The 26,075-nt window shown below is 42.4% G+C and overlaps 2 protein-coding genes across 2 annotated transcripts; one reads left to right on the top strand and one right to left on the bottom strand.

Annotated features, from left to right (window-relative positions):
* Positions 1-598: 598 nt before the first annotated feature.
* Positions 599-1,432, top strand: LOC126598828 (late embryogenesis abundant protein At1g64065-like). The gene has a single exon (XM_050265190.1). It carries the CDS (start codon positions 756-758, stop codon positions 1,344-1,346), a length of 591 nt encoding a protein of 196 aa, XP_050121147.1. The 5' UTR covers positions 599-755; the 3' UTR covers positions 1,347-1,432.
* A 10,367-nt stretch (positions 1,433-11,799) lies between these two features.
* LOC126598829 (late embryogenesis abundant protein At1g64065-like) lies at positions 11,800-12,648 on the bottom strand. Its single transcript, XM_050265191.1, has one exon. The coding sequence runs from the start codon at positions 12,558-12,560 to the stop codon at positions 11,970-11,972; it is 591 nt and encodes a 196-aa protein (XP_050121148.1). The 5' UTR covers positions 12,561-12,648; the 3' UTR covers positions 11,800-11,969.
* Between the last annotated feature and the right edge of the window lie 13,427 nt (positions 12,649-26,075).

Below are 26,075 nucleotides of genomic sequence, written 5' to 3'. Positions count from 1 at the left end.
GATTTATACTCCGACTCAAGTGAATTGGTAAACACCTCATATGAATTCAATTTTATTCCTACTCTAATTCCATAACATTTAAGTAAACAGTTTCAACAAGAATTTGATTCATATTTTAATTACGGTTACATAAACGAGCCATAAGTGATTTGAGAGGTATTACCAGATGCTAATTGTGGCTCTGACCTCTTTGATTGGTTTAAGCTTCTTTAGCATTCAGTTGTTTTTTTAAAGAATCCTGCTTGTCATATGGGGCTAATTAGAAGAACTAATCCAAGTTAAATAACAATAAATTTTTATTGATCTACCGTTCCATAGGTGATAAGTGTCCTCTAATAGATCCTACATCACGTTCTCACCTGTCATTAGGAGATTTGATCTATTTAATTATTAACAGAAGCTTCTACGGATATTTAATATTAAAATTTTCTCTCTTGGCTGACCAAAGAAAAAACCTAAAAGGTCCTCACTCCACCAAATTCATCGATTATCTAGAAGTCAATAATTCCCGCACTTGGACGCGTTTGGTTCGGTGTGTGCGATAAAATTGTTCCCTGATGAACTCACATTTTCCAGGAAATTCATTCCACAACACAACTTATTGAAAATAGGCCAATCTCCAAACACTGTACTCTTTCCTCATTTCCACAAACAACTCCCTCACTTCCAATCTTTCATTCCACAAAAAGAAGCCAACAAAGCAGGTAACTTTCATTTTTTTCAGCTCTTATATCAGAAAAGAAAAGGAGATTAACATGGCTTGGAAACAAAATGATGCGGAATCGTTGCAGTCCGCTGATGAGCTGAAACGCCAGAAAAGAATCAAATTGGCCATATACATTGGTATTTTCATTGTGTTTCAGATTATAGTTATAACGGCTATGAGTCTTACTGTGATGAAAGTTAAGACCCCCAAGCTCAGGCTAGGCAACATCAACGTCCAAGAGCTCAACTCCGCCCCAACAACACCTTCATTTGACACTAAATTCACAACCCAAATCAGAGTCAAGAACACAAATTTTGGTCCATACAAGTTTGATGAAGGCACTGTCACGTTTTTGTACCAAGGCGCAACTGTCGGGCAAGTTTCTATTCCAAAGAGCAAGGCTGGAATGCTTTCCACCAAAATAATTGACGTTGAGGTGAGCTTGAGTTCAAGTGCATTGAGCAGTTCTAATATTGGGAATGAACTGAGCAGCGGGGTGTTGACTCTCAACAGCGCGGCTAGGTTAACTGGAAAGGTTGAATTGATGTTTATAATGAAAAAGAAGAAGGCTTCCACCATGAACTGCACCATTGCATTTGCTCTGTCATCGAAGACGCTCAAAAGTTTGCAATGCAAGTGATCAGACCTGCGAGATCAGTATTAGTTCTTGAATTTTATTGTTTCATTTTTTATCTTCTATGGGACTTCTTGCATTTTGCTGCAGAATTTTCATAGTATTGCTCTACTTTGTTTTTCTTTTTCTTATTTTTCCAAGCTATAAAGGATATGTATGAAGGAGCAAAGACTGCCGTAAGAACTCATGAAGGACAAACCGAAAGCTTTCCCATAACTGTAGGATTACATCAAGGCTCATCCTTAAGTCCTTACCTTTTTGCGTTGGTAATGGATGAGTTAACAGGACATATTCAAGATGATATTCCTTGGTGTATGCTTTTCGCAGACGATATAGTGTTGATAGATGAAACTCAGGAAGGGGTAAATGCAAAGCTTAACCTTTGGAGAGAAGTGTTGGAATCTAAAGGTCTTCGTCTAAGCCGATCAAAGACAGAATATATGGAGTGCAAGTTCAGTGCAAATGGAGGCCAAAACGAGTTAGGGGTGAGGATCGGAGATCAAGAAATACCAAAGAGCGACCGTTTTCGTTACCTAGGATCTATCTTGCAAAAGAACGGAGAATTAGATGGAGATCTCAACCATAGAATACAAGCTGGATGGATGAAGTGGAAGAGTGCATCCGGAGTGTTGTGTGACCGCCGTATGCCACTGAAGCTCAAGGGAAAATTTTATAGGACGGCAATAAGGCCGGCGATGCTGTATGGCACAGAATGTTGGGCGGTGAAGCATCAACACGTACACAAAATGGGTGTAGCGGAGATGAGGATGCTTCGTTGGATGTGTGGGCACACGAGAAAGGATAAGATTAGGAATGAGGATATCCGGGGTAAAGTAGGAGTAGCCGAAATTGAAGGAAAGATGAGAGAAAATCGGTTACGGTGGTTTGGACATGTGCAAAGAAGGCCTACTGACGCTCCGATTAGAAGATGCGACTATGGGACAGAGGTTCAGGGCCGAAGGGGTAGAGGAAGACCTAGGAAAACTTTGGAAGAGACTCTAAGAAAAGACTTAGAGTACTTGAATCTAACGAAGGACATGACACAGGACCGAGCACAATGGCGTTCTAAGATTCATATAGCCGATCCCACTCAGTGACATGGATTTTCCAAGTCTCCAACCGAGAAGTTTTCCTCACTCGGGAAATTAAGGGAACACTACCTCAACCTACATGCTCCACTCACAAAGCTTCCATACAAGCTTCAACAAAAGAAAATTCAAAGAACTTAGCGAAGAATGATTTGGTGTATTTAACACAAACGTTGAAATGAAGGAAAGTTTATTTATTGATATTCCCGATAAGCTACAAATATGTACATATACATAAATCAAAATAAACAAACAAGAGGGAGCCTTCACAAAGGTTGCTTAGGAGAAGTCTCAGCAGTCGGTAGAGCCCCAGAAAGAGAAGGCACTGGAGAGGGATCATTCGGAGCCTCAGTACTGGACAGAACCCTAGAAGGAGGAGGCATCAGAGGTTGATCATTTGGAGCTTCATTACGCGGTACAGCCCCAGAAGATGAAGGCAATAAATGCCTTTGGAACAAACCCACAAATCTCTGATGATCAAGTAAAACCTGACCATCAGACTCCTTCATCTGGTCAAGCTTCCTCTTCATGTTTGTAGCATAGTCATGAGCGAGCCGGTGCAACTGTTTATTCTCATGCTTGAGCCCTCTAATCTCCTGTTTGAGACTCATCACTTCAGCCGCCAATGATTCAACTTGGCGGGTTCGAGCAAATAGGCGTTGGGCCATATTAGACATAGAACCTGCACACTGAACACTGAGAGCCAGCGAATCCTTAACAGCTAACTCATCAGACCGTTTGGAAAGTAGTCTGTTATCTTTGGGAGTGAGAAGGTTCCTGGCCACCACCGCAGCGGTCATATCATTCTTCATTACGGAATCCCCAACGGTAAGAGGACCAGTAGGGGAGACGAAGGATGGGCGCCATATGTTGTCTGGAGAAGGCGGGGCTGCCTCTTCAACAAGGTTCAAGTCAAAACGACGGTCGGAGGGGCCAGACATTTTCAAAGGTGTTGAAGAGAGAAGAGATCGGATAAATCAAGATCTTAGAAGTGCAAGAATGGAGCTTCTACTGGTGGATTTCAAGTGTTGTTTAGAACTTAATGCCAGCCCCTATAAAAATCTGCACTCGACAGAGCTTCAGAAATCGAAGAGGCGTTTGCTTTCTCAAAAGCTGGGCTGCTCAGAGACCACGAGGGTTGATCTCAGAAATCGAAGAGGCGTTTGCTTTCTCAAAAGCTGGGCTGCTCGAAGACCACTAAAGTCAATCTCAGAAATCGAAGAGGCGCTCGCTTTCTCAAAAGTTGGGCTGCTCAGAGACCACGAGGGCCGATCTCAGAAATCGAAGAGGCACCTACTTTTCCAGCCTTGTCAGCACCTATCACACGCACACTCAGCTTTGCGGAAATTATGGGCATTCTGTCAAAGACTTCTGGTGAAGTAGAAAGCACATGAATCTTACTGCTCAATCACCCACTTCCCACACGCAACAATAGCTCATGGGTACCACAGATAACTTTGCCAAAGTTCTCTGCCAAAGTTGAGCACGTGAAGCTTGTAGCTCCTACTACATCGCTCTAACCAAGAAGGGTAAAAGAATAGCAAAGAAACAGTACTAACAAAGTTTAGACACAGAAATTTTGAAGGTCTAGCTACCATATTATTACCCACAAGGGTAAAGGAACAGTACCACTGCTGGATAATTGGAAAGTCCCTGTGTGTCAACCTCTGTGCTTCGTAGCAAGGTAGACTAGCAAACATGCCCAACCTTTACTCACATTCGAGAAAACTCCTAACAAGATTGCTTGCTCCAAAATCGAAGAGGCACCGTCCTCTGAATCTCGAGAGCCAGACTCCCAACATGACTACTTTCTCAAAAATCGAAGAGAGGGTATAGGAACAGTACCATTGCTGGATAATTGGAAAGTCCCTGTGTGTCAACCTCTGTGCTTCGTGGCAAGGTAGACTAGCAAACATGCCCAACCTTTACTCACATTCGAGAAAACACTCCCAACAAGATTGCTTGCTCCAAAATCGAAGAGGCACCGCCCTCCGAATCTCGAGAGCCAGACTCCCAACATGATTACTTTCTCAAAATTCGAAGAGACACCGCTCTCCGAATCTCGAGAGCTAGACCCCCAGCATGATTGCTTTCTCAAAAATCGAAGAGGCATCATTCTCCGAATCTCGAGAGCCAGATCCTCGATAGGATTGCTTGTTCGAAAACCGAAGAGGCACCACTTTCCCAACTTCAAGAGCCGGATCTCCTTGGATAAAGCTTGTCTGTAATCCTCACACGCAACATCAGCTTTCCAGATACCACAGACCACTTTTTCAAAGTGCTCTGACAGAGTTAAAACATGTGAAGCTGGCAGCTCCCACTACCGTGCTATGACCAAGCAGGGTAAAGGAATAGCATTACTACTTGCTGTTAGGGAGACTCCTATATATGTCGACCTCCATCCCCAACGGACAGACAGACCTGCAAAAATGCTCAACCCTTCCTCATATCTGAGAGGGCACTCCCAACGAAGCTTTTCGAAATACTCAGCTTTCTTCCCCCCTGATAATACCTCTGCAAACAAGCTATACTAGAGCAAGAATATCCCATATCATCAGGGTTAAAAGCAAGAGTATCCCATATCATGCTTTTTCCCTGTCTTTTCCTTTGGCCTTGTTCTTACCTGCAAGACAAGGAGAAAGAGAGCAATCAGTCAGCACTTGGAATCAAGCTTCTAGCCAGGAACTGACTGCCTGGAACCCCTTACCTGATTACTTACCTGGTATTGCTCTCGAGTACTCATCTTCAACATCTTATGCTCCCAGGGAAGATACCGCATCTGCCTGAGGAACAAATAGGGCAAGTGAGAATGATACAAGGAAGCATGTGGAGACAAACGTAACAGCACACGTGCCGATACATCTATTACTCTGTCAAAAGCAAAAGTATCCCATATCAGCAGGGTCGAACATACTCTAGATTTGATGGACTTGTTTTGACCCTCAAATTCTTCAGTCGGCCTTATACTCTGGAGGAAACCAGAAAACCCTCCAGCTCAGTTCAAGAATAAGCCTGTGGAAAGTTACTTCTTCAAAAGCAAAAGTATCCCATATCATCTCTTCTCATTTTTCTTCTCTTTATCCTTCATGCTGCCTGCAAGCTAAGGAGAATGTGAACAATCAGCCGGAGCTCTGATTGCTTACCTTGTCTGTCACCTCTTTCAGCAGATCCCCTAGCTCGGCGACTTGGGGACTCCTACTACATGGTTTGTATCGCGCTTGACCAAGCCTGAAACTACAAGTAAGCTTCAAGTGAAATTGATACATTACCTTGTGCATCTCCACCAGTTAAAGATACCACCCTTGGATGGAGGAAGAGTACTTCCAGAGAAGATGTCACATCTACCTATGAGACAGATAAGGCAAGTCAAGACGATACCACACTCCGATACTTAGAAGTTTCGTGATTACGAGATCATTCTCCCACAATATTTCCTAATGTCATTTGTACTAGATCATTCACTTGTACTCACTAAAGGAGAGCTTGAACCTATGTACTTGTGTAAACCCTTCACAATTAATGAGAACTCCTCTATTCCGTGAACGTAGCCAATTTGGGTGAATCACGTACATCTTGTGTTTGCTTTCCTATCTCTATCCATTTATATACTTATCCACACTAATGACCGGAGCAATCTAGCGAAGATCACAAAAAGCGACCGTTTTCGCTACCTAGGATCTATCTTGCAAGAGAACGGAGAATTAGATGGAGATCTCAACCATAGAATACAAGCTGGATGGATGAAGTGTAAGAGTGCATCCGGAGTGTTGTGTGACCGTCGTATGCCACTGAAGCTCAAGGGAAAATTTTATAGGACGGCAATAAGGCCAACGATGTTGTATGGCACAGAATGTTGGGCGGTGAAGCATCAACACGTATACAAAATGGGTGTAGCGGGGATGAGGATGCTTCGTGGGATGTGTGGGCACACGAGAAAGGATAAGATTGGGAATGAGGATATCCGAGGTAAAGTAGGAGTAGCCGAAATTGAAGGAAAGATGAGAGAAAATCGGTTCCGGTGATTTGGACATGTGCAAAGAAGGCCTACTGACGCTCCGATTCGAAGATGTGACTACGGGACAGAGGTTCAGGGCCAAAGGGGTAGAGGAAGACCTAGGAAAACTTTGGAAGAGACTCTAAGAAAAGACTTAGAGTACTTGGATCTAACGGAGGACATGACACAAAACCGAGCGCAATGGCGTTCTAGGATTCATATAGCCGACCCCACTTAGTGGGAAAAGGCTTTGTTGTTGTTGTTGTTGTTGAATATAGAAACAGATGATTAACTTCCGTAGAATATATAGCAAGAATTCCTTCCCTCATCAAATGGAATCCAATCACAAAATTTAATAGAATCGGATAGTGAAATGAAGAATAGATGTTGGTAGAAGTACTGTTGGACTGCACAATCACATTTGCCATGTCGTCAAAGACGGCCCAAACTTAAAATGCAAGTGAAATCAGACGTGAAGTTTATCCTAAAGTGTTCGTTGGATGGAAATGCAGGTTCGTTGGATGAGAAAAAAATTGTACGGAAATCACTTTTCTATTGAATTCTTTTATCCTAAAGTGTGTTCCCGTAAGGTCGTTAATTTTTGGTTCCTGCTGCAATAAGAAGGTCATTATGACGTTAAAAAATAACTCTAAAACGAAGAAAAGGGTGAACAAATTAAACATGAAAAGGGTGAACAAAATAACTAGGGTTCTTGTTCGACCGGTCTCCCCTATTTCGAACTCCAATCTGAAGAATATGTTTCTCTTGGATCTGCTCTACCGGCTGCGGGTTTGAGCATCTTTTTGGGGTATACTAGTAAAGAGAGAAGAAAAAGTATGATATCAATTTATGGTTGGGGGACTAAATGTACCCTACTTTTCTCCTAGTTTAACAACTACACAATTCAATGTAAAACAATGAGTATAAACAACATTGTAACCACCACACTGTAACAGTTGAATCTCAATACAAGTGTACATTTAAGTTCAATTATCATTCAATTCTAATGTGAGTGGCTAACCTAAGTGACAGCGAATACCTCTACAGCTTCATCTCTCCTCTATGGACTACTTGATGAAGGCAACCACCATTCCAACTCAATCTTCATCCAAGCTCAGTCACCAGATCCATTGTGTATGTAAATGGTTCTGTGATCATAAAATCAGTGAATTAACATTGGAAGCAAACGTTATTCTAAGCGTACAAATACAGAGAATGATTATGATGCTCTGATATGAAGAACATGTTGTAAACTAAACCAAAAAGCAATCATGCAATAAACAAAACACAACGATTTCAGAGTTACTCCAATATAGGTGTACCTCTCTAGCAATGGAAGCTTTATTGATTACCAACAAATACAAGAAAACTCACAAACACAAAGTGCTCTCAAGTATACAAACTTATGCCTCTAAAAAACTCTCACACATAAAACTCTATCCCACATCCATCTATTTATACTAATAGATGTCATAGGTGTACACAAAGGCCCTAGAATATAGGAAACCAAATCCTATACTAAAACCAAATCTCAAACTAACTAGGAAACACAAATCCAAATATCTTGCGTCCAAGATATCCTAATCCTTTTTAGTTTAGGCATGTTGATTTAATGCCAAATCCAACAATCTCCACCTTGGCATGAAATCCATAACGAGGCATTAAACAACTTCCATTGCTCCACCATATCGCAAGATCAAACTTGCTTCAACCGCACCAAATCCAAGCAGTGCTCGAACTTAGCTGCATTAACCACCTTTGTCAACATAACAGCTAGATTATCTTCTGTAGCAACCTTTTTTAGACAAATCTCACCTTCAACTACCACTTCTTTCACAAAATGATATCGTACATCATTGTGCTTAGTCCTAGCATGATGTACCTGATATCTGGCCAAATAAATGACACTTTGGCTGTCACAATATACATCCAACTTGTGTTGTTCTACACCTAATTCTCATAACATTCCCAGAGTCCACTTTTGCTTCTTTGATAGCTTCAGCGATCTCCATGTATTATGCTTCTTTGGTTGTAATATTGATCTCCCGCATATACGACCTTTTGCCATAGTAAACACATGCCCAGTCGTCGATCTTCTCTTGTCTAAGTCTCCAGCAAAGTCTGAGTCCACATATCCAATTGAGAACTTATCAATTCCTTCATCACATCTTTCAAAATTAGTGGGAATTTCAGCCTTAATTATTGGCAATGTACCATGTAGGCCATGCAATATTTATATCTCGCAGGTAGAGATATGTCTCTTTTTCCCTTCTTTTTGGCTATGCAATCATCTTGTATCCTTAGTTCTTCTTATGGTGTTCCTTCTTCACAATCACTCTCTTCATGTTCAAGTTGATCACCTTGTCTTTCTTCTTCCACAACTTTCTTACTTAGCTGTGAATTCATAACTACTTGTTCCCCAATCTCCACCATCTGAACATCTTCCTTCAATTTCATGTGACTTTCATCGAATGTCACATCTCTACTTCCTATAATCTTGTTCAACTCATGACACCGAAGTCTAAAGCCTTTCACACCACTATTGAATCCCATAAAGATAGATTTCTTGGCTCATAGATCCAGTTTGTTTTCTTTCACATGAAAGTAGACATTGCATCCAAACACTCATTGCTTATCGTAGTCCTGAGCTGGTTCTCCAGACCACACTTCAATAGGTATTCAACCCTCCAATGTTGTTGATGGTAATCGATTAAGCACATAACATGCATAGCTCAAAGCTTATGGCCAAAATCTCTTTGGTAGCTTAGCTTGAGATACCATGCAAAGAACTTTCTCGAGCAAAGTCTTGTTTAGTCTCTTTGCAATCCCATTCTATTGTGGAGTATGTCTAACACTGAAATGTCGAGTAATCCCTTCCTTTTTACACACTTTGAAGAAAGGATTAGAGGTATATTCCCTTCCATTGTCACTTCTTAGTATCTTATTCTTCTTTCCAGTCTTGTTTTTCACCATGTTCTTTTATTCCAGGAAGATGTCAAGAACCTCGTCCTTTCATTTCATCATATATATCCATGATCCTACATGTCCAAACCTCATGAGCCATAATGCAGACAAGTCATTTTTATCACTTTGCACTTCATCAGCTACCACAACCACTCCATTTTCCAAAGTACTTCCTTGTAGTATATAAAGTAAACCATTTTGAGGCACTTTTATTATGACAAGTGCTCCTTTAACAACTTTGAGCACGTTGTTATCGGAGTAAAACTTGAAGCCTTGTGACTCGAGAGTGCCTAGTGAGATCAATTTTTTCTTCAGATTTGGGACGTACCTTACACCATGCAATTCTCGAATCACACCATCATGATGCTTGATCCTAATGCTTCCAATTCCTTTAGTTGTGCATGGGTTATCATCTCTCATATACACAGTTCCATTCATAACTTTGAAGCTTGAAAACCAATGCCTTTGAGAAGTCATGTGATGTTACAACCTGTGTGGAGCACCCACTCTTTCATATAATCCACAATGCTCGATGCAGTTAGGGCATAGACAAATTCCTCATCCTCAACTTCAACCATATTTGCTTCGGAGTCGTCATTCTTCTTTTTAGTCGTTATTCTTCTTTTTAGCCATATTTGCTTCGCAGTCCTTCTTCCAGTGTCCTTTTTCATGACAAAAAGCATACTCATCTTTGTCCAAGAACTTCCTATTCTTTGAGACTCCTCTAGTACGAGACCTACTATTTTTCTTGTACGAACCTTTCTTTTCTTTCAATCTCCCTCTCACCATCAAAGCTTCAGAGTTATTCCTTTCTTGCCTATTAAGGTGTCTCACCTCATGATTCATAAGAGCACTAGAGATTTCATCATACTTAATTATCTCCCTGCCATAAATCCAAGTAGTCACGAAAGGCTCATAGGATTCAAGCAATGAGTTCATCAGGATCAAGGCCTTGTCTTCATCTTTGATTATCTCTTCAAGATTTGTCAGTTCAGCTAAAAGCTTGTTAAACTCTTCTAGATGGCCAATCATTTTCGTGCCCTCTTTGTACTAGAACCTGTATAACTTGCTCTTGAGATGCAGTCGATTCTCTGCACTTTTCTTGATGTATTTTGTCTCCAATGTAGCCTGCAATTCCTTCGCAGAAGTTATGTTTATCACACCATACTTCTGTTGCTTTCCCAAGCATAGCTGAATTGTAGAACATGCATGAGCATTCAATCTTTCCCATTCTTCTTTTTTCATCACAAACGACATGTCTCCTAATACAACAACCAAACCTTGTTGTACCAAGACATCTCTAACCTCACACTGCCACATAGCAAAGTTGTTTGTTCCATCAAATTTCTCAATTTCAAACCTAGCAACTTGGTTCCACCAGTGCCAGACTTTTCTTCAACATCATCAACACTGGTAGAATCACTAGTCTTCGTCATTGCTTGATAGTCACAACCCACGTAAGAACCTAAGCTCATGATACCACTTGTTGTAAACTAAACCAAAAACCAATCAAGTAATAAATAAAACACAATGATTTCAGAGTTCCTCCAATATAGGAGAACCTCTATAGCAATGGAAGATTTATTGATAATCAACAAATACAAGAGAACTCACAAACACAAAGTGTTCTCAAGTATACAAATTTATGCCTCTCAAAAACTCTCACACATAAAACTCTATCCCACATCCATCTATTTATACTAATAGATGTCATAGGTTTACACAAAGTCCCTAGAATATAGGAAACCAAATCCTATACTAAAATCCAAAACCAACTAGGAAACACAAATCCAAATATCTTGCGTCCAAGATATCCTAATCCTTTTTAGTTTAAGCATGTTGATTTAATGCCAAATCCAAGAGAACAATACTCACAAGCTTAGTTGATAATTAGTATCAAATAGTAAAAATCATTTTAGCTTCTCTCAATTAAACTGCAGCTCAAAGGCTTAGTTGATAATTAGTAGGATATATCATCAAAACATATGATTTCAAAATACGCAATGCTCATCAATTTGAGGATACAAGAAAGAAGAATTGATTCATACTTTCATGAGTTTGTAACAGAGATGAGACATTTTCTCTCACTAGAATTGAGAGGATTTTCTCACTGTAGAACGCAGATTCGGAAAAATTCATTGAGTGTTATGGGGAGCTCACAAGAAGCATGTGATAGAATGATACTGCTCAAATCTCTCGGCAGCTGTATTTGGGGAAGAACCCATTAATTATAAGAGCAGAATGATATTTCACATTACCAAGTTAAAAGAGAAACCATTAGCTCAATAAGTAAACAGTAACCATGAAATAATCAAAAGTAAAACTAACAAGTGTAAAAAATACAAACATCTACAAGGTTTGAAACTTGACAAAGCAACATATATTGAAGACAGGAAGAAAGGAAAACCAGGCATAAATGGTTAAAGATAATCAATAAATGTTTTATAAATACAAATTCAAGGGTTGCACAAAGAATACAAATCAAGAACTAGTCTTGTTCACTCGCAGTTTGAATCCTAAATATGTAACAGAAAGAAGCAGTTCAACTCCACCCTCCTGCTTCACGCTACTTATCTTGTCTAATCACTTGCATTGCAAACTTTTCAGCGTCTTTGATGACAAATCAAATGCAATGGTGCAGTCCATGGTGGAAGACTTCTTCTTCTTCATTATAAACATCAGTTCAACCTTTCCGGTCAAGTTAGCCGCGCTGTTGAGAGTCAACACCCCGCTGCTGAATTCCCTGCCAAGATTGGAACTGCTCAGTGCTCTTGAACTCAAGCTCACCTCAACTTCAATTTTTTTGGTAGAAAGCATTCCAGCCTTGCTCATTGGAATAGCAACTTGCCCGACAATCACGCCTTGGTACAAAAACGTGACAATGCTAGCATCAAACTTGTATGGACCAAAATTTGTGTTCTTAACTCTGATTTGGGTTTTGAATTTTGTGTCGAATGAAGGTGTTGCCTGGACAGAGTTGAGGTCTTGGACGCTGATGTTGCCTAGCCTTACCTTCGGGGTCTTGACTTTCATCACAGTGAGACTCATCGAGGTTATGATGATGATCTGAAACACAATGAAAATACCAATGTATATAGTCAATTTGATTCTCTTCTGGCGTTTCAGCTCATCAGCAGATTGCAAAGATTCCGCATCACTATTTTTCCAAGCCATGTTAGTTATCTGCTAGATTTTGTTGGTTTCTTTTGTGGGATGAAAGCTTGAAAGTGGAGGGAGTTTGTTTGTGGAAGTGATGGAAGACAGTGGATTATATATAAGCATTTAAGATGGAATGGGATGTTTAGTGGTACAAGCTTCTACGAAATGCTGAAATGTAACCAAACACGCGTACATTATTGGGATTTTGACTATAGTCAATCTAGACTGCTGTATGTAGGATGAAGTCTTTTATATGACATAGCTTACAAAGAAAAGGATAATATAAAATAAGACGTGAGGTGCATTTCTCTCTAAGGCTTGGAGAGATCCGATTGTTTGTGTTCTAGGAAAAGTCTTCATAGGTGCTTTCCATTATATTAATCATTTCAATCACACGTTGAACACAATATTAACTTGAATATTAAATTAAGCTTCTCAAGCCTTGTTGGATTGGTTTAAGTTTCTACTATATTTATCATTTCAATCACATGTGAACACAATATTAAGTTTATTTGCTGGATTGGTTTAAGGACATCTTTCACTCCTTAATTTTATAATTTGAACACCCCATTCCACTTTGTTTCTTTAAGCAATAGAAAAAGGCAAGTTTTTTGGCCCATCATTTTTCTCCTCTGCACTCATCCATTTTTTTTTTTCTGCTCTACATTTCTCCATTTTTCTAGTCTTACGATTGAGTAAATTAAAGAAAAACTAATGTAGAGGTGATCTTGAGTTCAAGTGCCTTGAGAAGTTCCAATCGTGGCAGTGAACTGAGCATTTGGGTGTTGGCTCTCAATGCCGCGGCTAGGTTGACGGAAAAGTTTGGACTTGTGTCTATAATGAAGAAGAAGAAGTCTTCCACTATGGACTGCACCATTGCTTTTGACTTTGTCATCAAAGCCGCTCAAAAGGAAAATAAATAAATAAATTTTTAACGTTTTCCCAACGAAATAGGTGCAGTGCAGGTCGTGGGGCAACGTAACCGTATACCCGTTTATCCATACCCCGTTTACCTGTTTATCCAATTTTTAACCCATTTATCCTTTTTTGCACCTATTTACATTTTTTTTTAACCGTAAGCGTATACAACTCCAATAATTCTAAAATATCAATTTGCAGCACCCAAAACATGAATTCAGACTTCAAAGTTCTAAAAATGTAAAAATATAGAAATATGTGATGCTTAATTCTAAAATATCAAGCAGAACATTTGTATCCATTGTGAATTCAAACTAGTTTTACAAATAACAACCTAGTTTTACAAGCAGAACATGAATTCAAACTTTTCTAAGATATAAAGGACTAACTTCCACGACTACATAAGTGTATACAAAACATGTAAAAAAAAACAGGACAATACTATTATGAGAAAGAAAAGAAACCCATTTGTTAGAAATAGTTAGAACATCTAAAAATATGAATTCAGACTTCTTCCACGACTTCCCTAATTTTAATTGAAAATCAAAATTACTGATTATTCATAAACGGGTAACCGTTATAACCGCGGTTAATGCCCATAATCGCCCATTTAAATTTTACGGGTAAACGGTTATACCCATACCCATTTAATTATCTAAACGGTTATCCGTAACCGCAAAATTTAAATGGTTGGATAACCGCGGTTACCCATAATCGATGGGTATTTGCCCATCCCTACATACAACTCAAAATAACCACAACCATAATTTAACCTATAACTCTAAACTTTGACTGCCACCACAAATTTTGAAACCGTGTAGCCATAAAACTCATCGCATCTCGCCATAAAGAACATAGGTACCATTTGGTACATGGGACGGGACAGAACAGACTGGGACGAGGCGTTTCGTCTCACGTTTGGTGCGCCTAAAATAGGTGGAATGTGTTGTTCCACGAGACGAATTTTGGGTGAATTTTCGTTCCGCCTCACCCATCTGGAACAACTCGTCCACATCCGTGGAACACTGTAGACATTGAAATTTCGGTAAAATAAATGTTAATCAATAATTAAAATTTCAATGTTTATGTGTCACATAAATTTTACACATAGCATGTGACTAAACGAAAAATCAAAATAAATCGGAAAAGTCATCAAACAGGACACGTGTCAACACCTGGCAGAAATGATTTATTTCATCTAATTATTTAAATCCAAAAAAATCAAGTTTTGGAATTCTATAAATAGGAGGCCAAGGCATTCATTTTGGCACACGAATTCATAACCAATTCACCTCACACCACAACCTTGAAGCTTTGAAACTCCAAAGCTCTCAAGCAAACCCCGAAGGATCAAGAAAGCTCTCTTCATTCTTCGTCAAATCCTCATTCAAAAGCAAGCCCCAACGATCCTTGAAGAACTTCCACTAATTGAAGATCAAGCCACCCCCCACAGCCCTTGAAGAAAGCGCTCATCATTCATCATTCGTTCATCCCTAGATCAAGCCCCGACGGCCCTTTGGATCAACGACGTCAACAAATCCGCACAACTGTTTATCCCAAGATCAAGCCCCGACGACCCTTTGGATCAAGAACATCAAATCCACCCATTACAAAGATAGAATCAGAGGCTAAATTTGTAGAAGAGATTGTAACCCCTAAATCATCAATACAAATATTATTTTGTACACGTGTTTCTTGTCTCGTTCATCGCAGGAATTTCCGTGTTTACAAATTTGGCACGCCCGGTGGGACCATCTCTACCTCTCATCTCTGTCTTTGAATCCACAAAAAGCACAAATGGCATCAAAGAAGGCTCAAGTTGTTCTCGCAGCCAATGCAAGGAACAAGAGCGTCATCACCGCAGGCGGTGTCACTTCGGGCATCATAACTCGAAGCAAGGCAAGAGCTCTTTCTGCCGCCTCTTCTACCCCTACATCAACTCCGCCAAATGAACAAGAGCACCCGAGGCACGAACCTGTGATCACCCTGGCCTCGCTAAGGGCGCCAATGAAGGAAATCCCAAAGAAGTACTCTGGTTCCACTCTTTCCAATGTCGACTCAAGCGGCAGCTCAGCCATGCAAGTTATGACTATTGGAGCTACTTCAATAGATGAGCAGCTGGCTCATATGAATAAAGCGATCACAAGGCTGACACGGATTGTGGAAGAAAAAGACCAGCAAATCGCCGCACTCGTTAACCAACTAGATGTAAAGCCCGACATGAAAATCGAGCAAGGGGATGATTCAGTAAAGAAGGAAAACGACGAGGATGAAGAGCCTCCGGTGGAGAAAATCAATGTGAAGCCGGAACCAGGCCAAGCAGCGGCACTCACGGGATCTCTTTCTATCCAACAGCTGCAAGAGATGATCGTCAGCACCATTAAGGCACAGTACGAAGGAAGTTCACATGACTCTGTACTATACTCAAAACCCTACTCCAAGAAAATTGACGCTTTGAAGATGCCAAGAGGTTAACAGCCACTAAAGTTCATGCAGTTCGATGGAAAAGGAAACCCGAAGCAACATGTCGCCCATTTCATTGAGACTTGCAACAACGCAGGGACAGAAGGAGATTACCTCGCTAAGCAGTTTGTACGCTCGCTGAAAGGAAATGCCTTTGAGTGGTACACGGACCTAGAGCCTGAATCCATCAACAGTTAGGAGCAATTGGAAAAGGAATGCCTCAACCGCTTCTACAGCACCAGCCGCACCATGAGCATGCTAGAGCTGACAAGCACGAAGCAATGGAAGGATGAGCCAGTCGTGGACTACATCAACTGATGGCGCAATCTGAGCCTCGACTGTAAGGACAAGCTCTCGGAGATCTCTTCGATCGAGATGTGCGTCCAAGGCATGCAATGGGGGTTACACTATATCCTTCAAGGCATCAAACCACGGACATTTGAAGAGTTAGCCACCCGTGCCCACGACATGGAGCTAAGTATTGCCCATCACGGGAAGAAAGAGCCGATCACTGACTTTAAAAAGGATAAGGTGTTCTTCCCAAATGTAGACAAGACTGGGAAGAAGCGCCCTAAGGAAGCGTTCACCGTCAGCACTGCGCCTGTCAAGACCACCTCCGCACCTATCAAGATCTCCTCCAAAACCAAAGCAAATGAGATAAAGAAAAGTGAGCCTCCTCGCACCCAAGAAAGGTACAAAAGCACCTTGAGGGAATTGGAGCAGAAGGTATACCCTTTTCCTGACTCAAACATGGATGCAATGTTAAACGACTTGCTAGAAAAGAAGGTAATCGAGCTACCCGAATGCAAGCAGCCTGAAGAAATGAATCGCATAAACGATCCTAAATACTGCAAGTACCATCGAATCGTGAGCCATCCTGTGGGTAAAGGCTTCGTCCTCAAAGAGCTTATCATGAAGCTAGCACAACAAGGGCGAATCGAGCTTGACCTCGAAGACACGGCCGCAACACATATTACTACAATTGCATTTGGATCTTTCGATCCCGTGCCTCTCCAAGCAGCACCTGACCATTCCTATCAATGCTCAAGTTACACGATACCTTCTGCGCAACCATCGTCGGGGGCAAACGAACAAGATACACATACCGATGATGAAGAAGGATGGACATTGGTGACCTACAAAAAAACAAGGAAACCAAAACCACAAGCCATAAGACAAAAGGTGGAACAAGTGAGAAAGCACCGTCGCCGCAACAGTAGGAAGCCCAAAAGAAACGTAAAAGTTGATAAGCCAACGTATGCCGGGGAACCTATGGAGCAAGAGCTACGCATTCCTGTCTCATTGCACGAGTACTTCCCGAATGACTTCTTCCAACAGTGCACTATCGTTGCATGCCACATGGTCGAAGTAGAAATAGAAGAACCTTCAAAAGGCAAAGATATCACCACTGAGGGAGAAAAAACTCTCGCGCTCGAAGAATGTCTGCCAACACACTTTAGCATTGAGGAAGTGCTACGATTACCAAAGAAGATGCGAATAGCATTAGCAGCAGTCTTGGAAAGTCCCAATGACCACGAAGTGCAAGAAAGCAAGAACGAAGGTTTCAAGCTTCGGCCACATGAATGTGCCACATGCTGTGCCATCGATGATGCAATCCATTTCACCGACGAAGACTTGCTGCTAGGATCCAAGCCTCACAACCGTCCTCTCTTCGTCTATAGGTACGTAAGGAAGCACAAAGTCAATCGCATGCTTGTGGATGGCCGATCAGCCATAAACATCATGCCAAAGTCAACAATGACTACAATCGGCATCAAGGTGGATGAACTGTCCCTAAGTCGTCTACTAATCCAAGGTTTTAATCAAGGAGGATAAAAAGCGATGGGCATGATCCGAGTGGAGATGACTATTGGTGAACTCAAGTCAAGCATGATATTCCACGTGATTGATGCAAGAACTTCCTACGGCTTGCTCTTAGGAAGGCCTTGGATCCATGCAAATGGAGTAGTACTGTCCACCCTTCACCAATGCTTAAAATTCTACCGAGAAGGAGTGAAGGTGATCTATGGCGACACCAAACCATTCATCGAAGCCGAATCACATTTCGCAGATGCCAAATTCTACATGGATGAAGACATGGTGCCCGAAGCTCTTCCAAAAGAGATCAAATCCACAGGCAAAGCAACACCTAAAAAGCAGGAGTGGCAAGCCATGCCCAAGAAGCAAGAAGAAGAAGCCATGTCGTCTTCAAGCAAGAACGATGATGAGCTTGCTAAACCTGCAACAATCAAAGGGAATAGGACGCCCTCAAATAGACTAAACACACCCGTTTTCCGATACATCCCGATGTCAAGAAGAAAGAATGGTCAATCCCCATTCGAAACTTAAGCAAGCAAAGCCGATGCACAACGGTACATGGATAATGTAAAGTTGCTCAAGACGGATGCAGTTTTACCTCTGACACAGCTAAGCAACGCTAAGGTTGCTAGATTACCACAAGGCTTCGTAAAAGCTCTACCAAAGGGGGTGGAACCAAGCTTTCTCCCAACCAAGAGGACCGAAGAAAGTTTTGATCCAAACGCCTACAAACTCATGTCAAAAGCTGGGTACGACTTCGCTTCTTCTTCGAATCCTGGAAAGAAGGTTTCAAACACCGTCAACAATAAAGAACGTGACCTCACTGAGACTTAAAAGAAGTTGAAGAAGCATGGTTACGGAGTTAACAACAACAAAGCTGGACTTGGCTTCACACCAAATGCACCCGTGAAGATTTCGAGCAAAGCGAAAAATGCTAGCACTCAACACATTAGCGTGAGCATTGAACAAGATCGAGAGGAGCCTAAATCCGCCCCTCAAACGCCAATCTTCGATAGGATAAATCGTTCAAGACCCAGAACGTTAGCCCTTGATCACATTGGTGGTCAAAACCGAACCTCCGTCTTCAAGAGGCTTAATAGGCCAACATCCCGAAGCTCTATTTTTTAAAGGTTGTCAAAACCTAGGAAGCAAAGCAACACGGCTAGCTCTCCTCCTCGTCAGTCAGCTTTGGAAAGACTTGAAGACAACATGAAGTTTTCTGGAAATAGGGAAACAACGTCAAAGGAAGAAAAGCTCGACAGGCTAGCAGAAAAAGGCGATATTCGAAGCTCAATTCCTTCAAGGATGAAGCGTCAAGCAATCTTGGAGGTTGACGCAAATGGACCACTGATAGTAAGAAGGCGCACCATCATCCATATTGGACAATCTTCATACCAACAAACCCAAGAGGACGACACTAAAGAGGAAGTCTAAGATGTCTTCCACATCACGATCTAAGAAGGTAAAGAAGACGAGATCCCTGAAGAATGTGTCACTGCTGCACCACCACAACTCAAGGATGAGGGGCAAGCCACGGTTGACGATCTCAAGGAGCTCAACTTGGGCACAAAAGAGGAGCAAAAACCTATCTTTGTAAGTGCACTGCTAAGAGCAGACGAGATAGAGGAGTACTACCAACTGCTATCAGAGTACAAAGACGTCTTTGCTTGGACTTACAAAGAAATGCCCGGCCTTGACCCTGTCATCGTTGTGCATCATCTTGCAGTCAAGCCGAGAACGCGACCGATAAAGCAAACTCAAAGGCGCTATCGATCCGAGCTCATTCCACAAATCGAGGCAGAGATTGACAAGCTAATCGAAGCAGGATTCATTCGAGAGGTGCAATACCCCAAGTGGATCTCCAACATCGTCATCGTCCTTAAGAAATCTGGACAAATATGTGTTTGCGTAGACTTCCGGGACCTCAACGACGCTTGCCCGAATGACGACTTCCCCTTACCAATCATCGAAATCATGGTGGACGCAACCACTGACCACGAGGCACTGTCATTCATGGACGACTCTTCTGGATGTAATCAAATTCGTATGGCTCTCGAAGACGAGGAACTAACAGCATTCCGCACTCCAAAAGGTATCTACTGTTACAAGGTGATGCCCTTCCGTCTAAAGAACGCTAGAGCTATATATCAACGCGCAATGCAGAAAATCTTCAATGACATGCTACACAAGAACGTATAATGTTATGTGGATGATGTGGTGGTCAAAACAAAGAAAATATCAAATCACATGAAGGATTTACGAGTAGTGTTCCAAAGGCTGCGAAAATACAACCTCAAGATGAACCCATTAAAATGTGTGTTTGGCGTCACCTCCGGAAAGTTCCTCGGCTTCATTGTCAAGCACCGTGGTATTAAAGTGGACCAATAAAAAATCAAGGCCATTCAAAGCATGCCTGAGCCAAGAAACCTGCACGAGCTGAAAAGTCTACAAGGACGGCTAGCCTTCATCAGACGCTTCATCTCTAACCTTGCATGGCGTTGTCAACCGTTCAGCCGACTCATGAAGAAGGATGTTTCGTTTGTATGGGACGAAGCATGCCACAATGCTTTTGAAAGCATAAAAAAGTATTTGTCAAGTCCACCTGTCTTGAGGGCGCCTGTGCCCGGGAAACCACTCATATTGTACATCGCCGCTCAGGAAAGTTCAGTTGGAGCACTCTTGGCGCAAGAGAATGAATCCCAGAAAGAATGAGCTCTCTCCTACCTCAGCCGAATCCTCACCGGCGTCGAGTTGAACTACTCCTCAATAGAAAAGATGTGCCTTGCCTTGGTGCTCGCCATCCAGAAACTCAGGCATTAGATGCATGCTTACACCATCCACTTAGTTGCAAAAGCTGACCCGGTCAAATACGTCATGTCCAAATCAATCTTGACAGGGCGACTCGCTAAATGGGCGCTGCTTCTTAACCACTATGAGATCATCTACGTCCCAACTAAAGCCGTAAAGGGACAAGCGCTAGCAAACTTTCTTGCCGATCACCCAATCCCAGCTGATTGGAAAATCTCAAACGACTTGCCTGACGAGGAAATGTTCTACATTGACATCTTCCTGACATGGACGATGTTCTTCGACGGATCTGCACGAGCAGATGGAGCCGGGGCATGAGTAGTATTCATGTCGCCGCAAAGGCAGCTATTACCTTATTCCTTTCAACTAAGCGAATTATGCTCCAACAACGTCGCTGAGTACCAAGCACTGATCATCGGACTCCAAATGGCAATCAACATGGGAATCACAGCCCTTAAGGTATTTGGCGACTCCAAGCTTATAATCAATCAACTCTTAACTGAATATGAGGTGAGGAAAGATGACCTCATCCCATACTTCCGGCTGGCAACTCAACTGCTACAAAAGTTTGAGACTGTGACACTAGAGCATGTGCCAAGAAAAGATAATCAAATGGCAGACGCTCTTGCCAACCTAGCCTCAAGCATGACATTAGGAGAAGACGAAGTTGTAGACGTGCCAGTCTGCCAAAAATGAGTGATTCCCCTCGTCACTGAAATGCTACTGGATGATACAAATGTCATCTCAGTACTTCCAGTCGATGTTGAAGAGTGGAGACAACCGCTGATCGATTACTTAGAGCATGGAAAACTTCCAGGTGATCCTAGACACCGTTCCGAAATACGTCGACGAGCACCTCGCTTCCTCTATTACAAAGAAACACTCTACCGACACTCTTTCGAATGAGTACTTCTGAGATGCCTAGGTGAGGAAGAAGTTAATCAAGCCATGGAATAAGCACACTCAGGCGTATGCGGGGCGCATCAATCTGGACCAAAGCTACATTTCCAGCTTAAAAGAATGGGTTACTACTGGCCAAGCATGGTGAAGGACTGCCTGGAACATGCAAAAAGGTGCCAAGCCTGCCAATTCCACGCCAACTTCATACACCAACCACCTGAACCATTACACCCTACAGCTGTTTCATGGCCATTCGATGCATGGGGATTGGACGTCGTAGGACCAATTACTCCGAAATCATCTGCAGGAGAAGCTTACATCCTAGCGGCAACATATTACTTCTCCAAGTGGGCTGAAGCCATACCCCTAAGGGAAGTAAAAAAGGAAAGTGTGGTCCGTTTCATCAAGGAGCACATCATCCACCGATATGGGGTGCCTCGCTACATCATCACTGACAACGGAAAGCAATTCTCCAACCGACTTGTGGATGAGCTATATGAGAAATACAAGTTCAAGCAGCACAAGTCTTCCATGTATCATGCCCCGGCCAACGGTCTTGCAGAAGCATTCAACAAAACATTGTGCAATCTCTTAAAGAAGGTGATCGGCCGAATAAAGAGAGACTGGCATGAAAGAATAAGCGAAGCACTTTGGGCATATCGGACCACATATAGGACTCCTACCCAATCTACACCTTATTCTCTTGTATATGGCGTGGAAGCTGTTTTACCGCTCGAAAGTCAAATCCCCTCACTGAGAATGGCTATACAAGAAGGCTTGACTGATGAGGAGAATGCAAGGTTGCACCTTCAAGAGTTGGAAGCACTCGACGAAAGAAGGCTCAAAGCTCAACAACACTTGGAATGCTACCAAGCACGGCTATCCAAGGCATTCAACAAGAAGGTCCACCCAAGGTCTTTCCAAACTAGAGATCTCGTCCTAGCATTGCGTAGGCCTATCATCACAACTCACAAGACGAAAAGCAAGTTCACATCAAAATGGGATGGACCATATGTAATACAAGAGGTCTACACCAACGGCGCCTACTTAATCATGGCAGAAGACGGCTTGAAGATTGGCCCTATCAATGGAAGATTCTTAAAGCGCTACTACCCCTAAAAGGCGACAACCAAAGCTCCTGGCCCACAAGAGCATAAACTATGTACGGCAAAATCATCATAAAAATAAAAAAAAATAAAAATGCATTTGAACTACGTTATGACTTAATCTCTCCTCAACAGAGGGTACGTAGGCAACTTGAAACGTCAAAACTTCAAGTACAGTCACACCATCTAAAAAAAAAAACACTTTAAAGAATGAAGAGCAAATTCAAGAATGTAAATACTTTATTTCTTTGAAAGAAGGAGTCGGCTCCAAAAGCCATATCACAAAAAAAAAAAAAAAAAACAAAAGATACTACTTGAAAACTATGTCCCCAAAACTACGAAGACGATCTTCAAGCAAGCTTTCCAAAGTCTTCAAAGTCTCTGCCTCGGTGGGAGACAAGATGGGCAACTCCATAGTCATGCATTTCTCTCATTCAAGTTGCGATGCTTCGATTACCAACTACTCTCTCTCTCTCGCCAACGTATCTAGACGCACATGGACATAAGATAAAGAAGTCTCTGTAACTTGATAATCTCCCAAAGCAGCTTGCTGAGAAAACTGGACTTGAGCCAGTGACGAGTTTATTGTTGCTAGCTGATGAGCTCTAACATCTGGACTCAACTTCTCCAAGGAAATGGCACGCAAGGAAGAATACTCAGTCGAGGCGGCCATAAGTTTGACAATCTTGATCTTCAAAGATGAAGAGTGAACGTTAAGGTTGTCAATAACAGAAACAAGCTTCAACAAATCCTCATTGAGCAACGTAAGGTCTTCCAATGGGCACTTGGAAATCCTCTCCTCTATATGGCTCTTGATATCCATTGTCGCACTAAGACTGATGCGATGGATGACTTGCTCAGTACCGCTAAGGTTCGGCCCTCTCAAAGAGATCTCAGAGCTAGCTGGCAAAGGAGTTGGACACATAACGTGTTCTTGCATACCTTTACCTACACATGGCAAACTTGGGAAGTTCGGCGGATTTGGAACAACCTCTGCACCAGGCGGATCCCTGATCTCCCTTTCTGTAGGTAGTTTGCCTGCAAATAGCATATCCGTATAGGAATAAACATCTGCAGTTGCCAAATCAAAAGAACAAGAAGGCCCAACCTAAAGAAGACAAAGAAAGATGTTAGAAACGAAAGCAAAATAATGAAAGCATAAGAAATCACGAGAGAGAATGAAGTACATACATCTCTCTCAAATGGCACACAGTCATCGAGTAGAGGAGGTCTAAACACTTCTTTTTTCTTATGACGAAAATTGACATCGTTGTCAACCTGAACATCCTCAAGTGGTCGCTTGTTTGAAACTTGTTGACACTGTTGCAAAATAAATCCATCTTCGTGCGAGTCAACTTCATCTCCCGCCTCTTCAGAAACATCTGGATGTCGAGAAGACAAGCATGGGCGTTGAGGAGCTAAAGCTACAGGTCTATCTTGTAAAGGAGCCGCACTGGTGGAATCAAGAGCTACCGCTTGCATAGGAACCACATGACAGCCCTCTCTTGACATATCATTGCCGGAGTGAGAAGAATTGGTACCACTTGCCATCCCCAAGTTCTTATAATATACCTTTGACCACCAACGAGCATAAACATGGGTCACTGGATTACTCTTGAACTCGTCCTTGGCTGGTAGCGTGATAACAACATTTGTACATACACGACTTACAATGATGCTGATTGGTTCTTTTCCTTCAGCTTGCCTGGCAAGTTCTGGACAAAACCAAATTGCCTGCTGAAGCGGTGGGGACTATATGGCTAAACAATGCATCGGCCTTCTTGCCGCAAAGAAACAAACCCCGAACGAAGACTTATAAGATAAGACAAGTCTGACGAGCGAAAATACGAATTGTCTACGATGCCTCGTCGCGCCGAGCCAACTCTCGCTAAGGGGTCCATCCTCAAATCTTCATAACTTTCAAATAGCGCTCGTGCCTGCAAATCATCAAGGCTTTTCGCGGAGAGCACGCCAGAATACTTCGTTATCAAAGGCCTCATCTTGGCTGCAGTCGATGAAGAAGGCCTTGACTTGTCTAGAGTCGTCAAAGAAAAGTGAGTGCCAAAATATTCACCCAACCAACCATACACATAGTGGTAAGAAAGCACCGCAGCACGATCTTCAGTGCTTGCCTAGTTCAAAACAATGCTCAAGCCATTGTAAATGTTGGCTAAAACCGGAATAGCAAGGCTAAAAGACTTACCTGCAACCATCTTGCTAGCAATTTTGAAAACTCCAGGATGAACTAAGTTGACGTCGCCTGTCGGGAAAACAAACTTACAAAGCCAACAAGCTAAGAAATCAGCTAGGTAAGACTCATCCACATGCTCTGATACTATGCCAAGATCCTCAAACGCTCTCAACTCGTCAAAAGAGCGGCGCCTGGTTGAGCCAATAACACCGGACGGGTCTGAGTCTCCCTTTGGCCTAGTGGTCTTGTTACGACAACTTTTCTTCGAAGACCTCTTATACCTCATAGCCTCCCAGTACCAAAATCGGATCCATGAGGAAATCGTCACGCCTGATTTACCTTGAGCATCCTGGAAAAGCTTGTGATACGCCCAAAACAAATAGCGGCAACTCGCAGGTAATCCTCGGCTATTGCAAAGAGAAAGTTCCTCCGTGCTGGGAACGACCTCATCATAAAACTTACCATGGATCGGCAAGCCTCCTATTGACATCTCCCCTTGCGCCGTGTGAAGTGTGTTGGTCCCTAAACACCAATACTCAAAGAACGCTCGAAGGACGGAAGGATGACAATCATAACTAAACAAAGATGCGTACACAGCGTGGTAAAGGCCCACTTTAGTAAGCACATCTTTAGATCGGCTTAAGACATCTTCGAGCCACTCCCAATAAAACTCATCAAAGACGGCTTCTCCAGTAGTCGACAGGGTACCATTCCAAGCCATGGCTCCGTTGCGAATGTGTTCACCAAGAAGCTTAAACGAGGCCGGGTGATGGTCACGAGCATGGTGCGAATGATTCAAAATAAGAACCCTCAATGTGTACGCCTTTTTCTTCGTATTTGGTTGAACAGCGTCTACCACCTCCCAAGATACTTCAGAAGACCACGACTTAATATGCATGGAATTGTCTTTCACGGGAAAAGCAAGCGCCTTAGGACCAGTTAGTGGCGGGTAAAGCTTCAATGTTGTTCCTTCATCTTGTGAATCGTCTTCCTTCGCAAGAATGGTGATGGCGTTGTTCCTAAAACATTTGAAAAATACCAGGACCGCAAATCAGCCACAAAACTTGAGCAGCACGACAAAGATGGCAGCTACAGGATGGTCCTTCAAAGCACACTACAGTGGCAAAGGAAACCAAAATGCTACGCAATCGCACTACGCAAACCCGCAGCGATTACGCAAGCAGTTTCTTGCACCACACGTCGACGTCACCACCAAGAAAGAACTGTGACCAAAAGGCATTACGCAGCAAAGTCTCGCTGCAAGCTCTTGCACAGCACCACACGGCAACGCGCCACCGAGGGAAAACTGTGGTCAAAAAGCACTAC

Source organism: Malus sylvestris, chromosome 14, assembly GCF_916048215.2.
Source record: "Malus sylvestris chromosome 14, drMalSylv7.2, whole genome shotgun sequence".
NCBI classification, from domain to species: Eukaryota; Viridiplantae; Streptophyta; class Magnoliopsida; order Rosales; family Rosaceae; genus Malus; species Malus sylvestris.
Note: the sequence above shows the minus strand (reverse complement) of the source record. Positions and strands in the feature narration are given on the sequence as shown.

Excerpts from the sequence above, each read along its gene's own strand:
- LOC126598828 (XM_050265190.1), top strand. The coding sequence starts at position 756 with ATGGCTTGGAAACAAAATGATGCGGAATCGTTGCAGTCCGCTGATGAG.
- LOC126598829 (XM_050265191.1), bottom strand. The coding sequence starts at position 12,560 with ATGGCTTGGAAAAATAGTGATGCGGAATCTTTGCAATCTGCTGATGAG.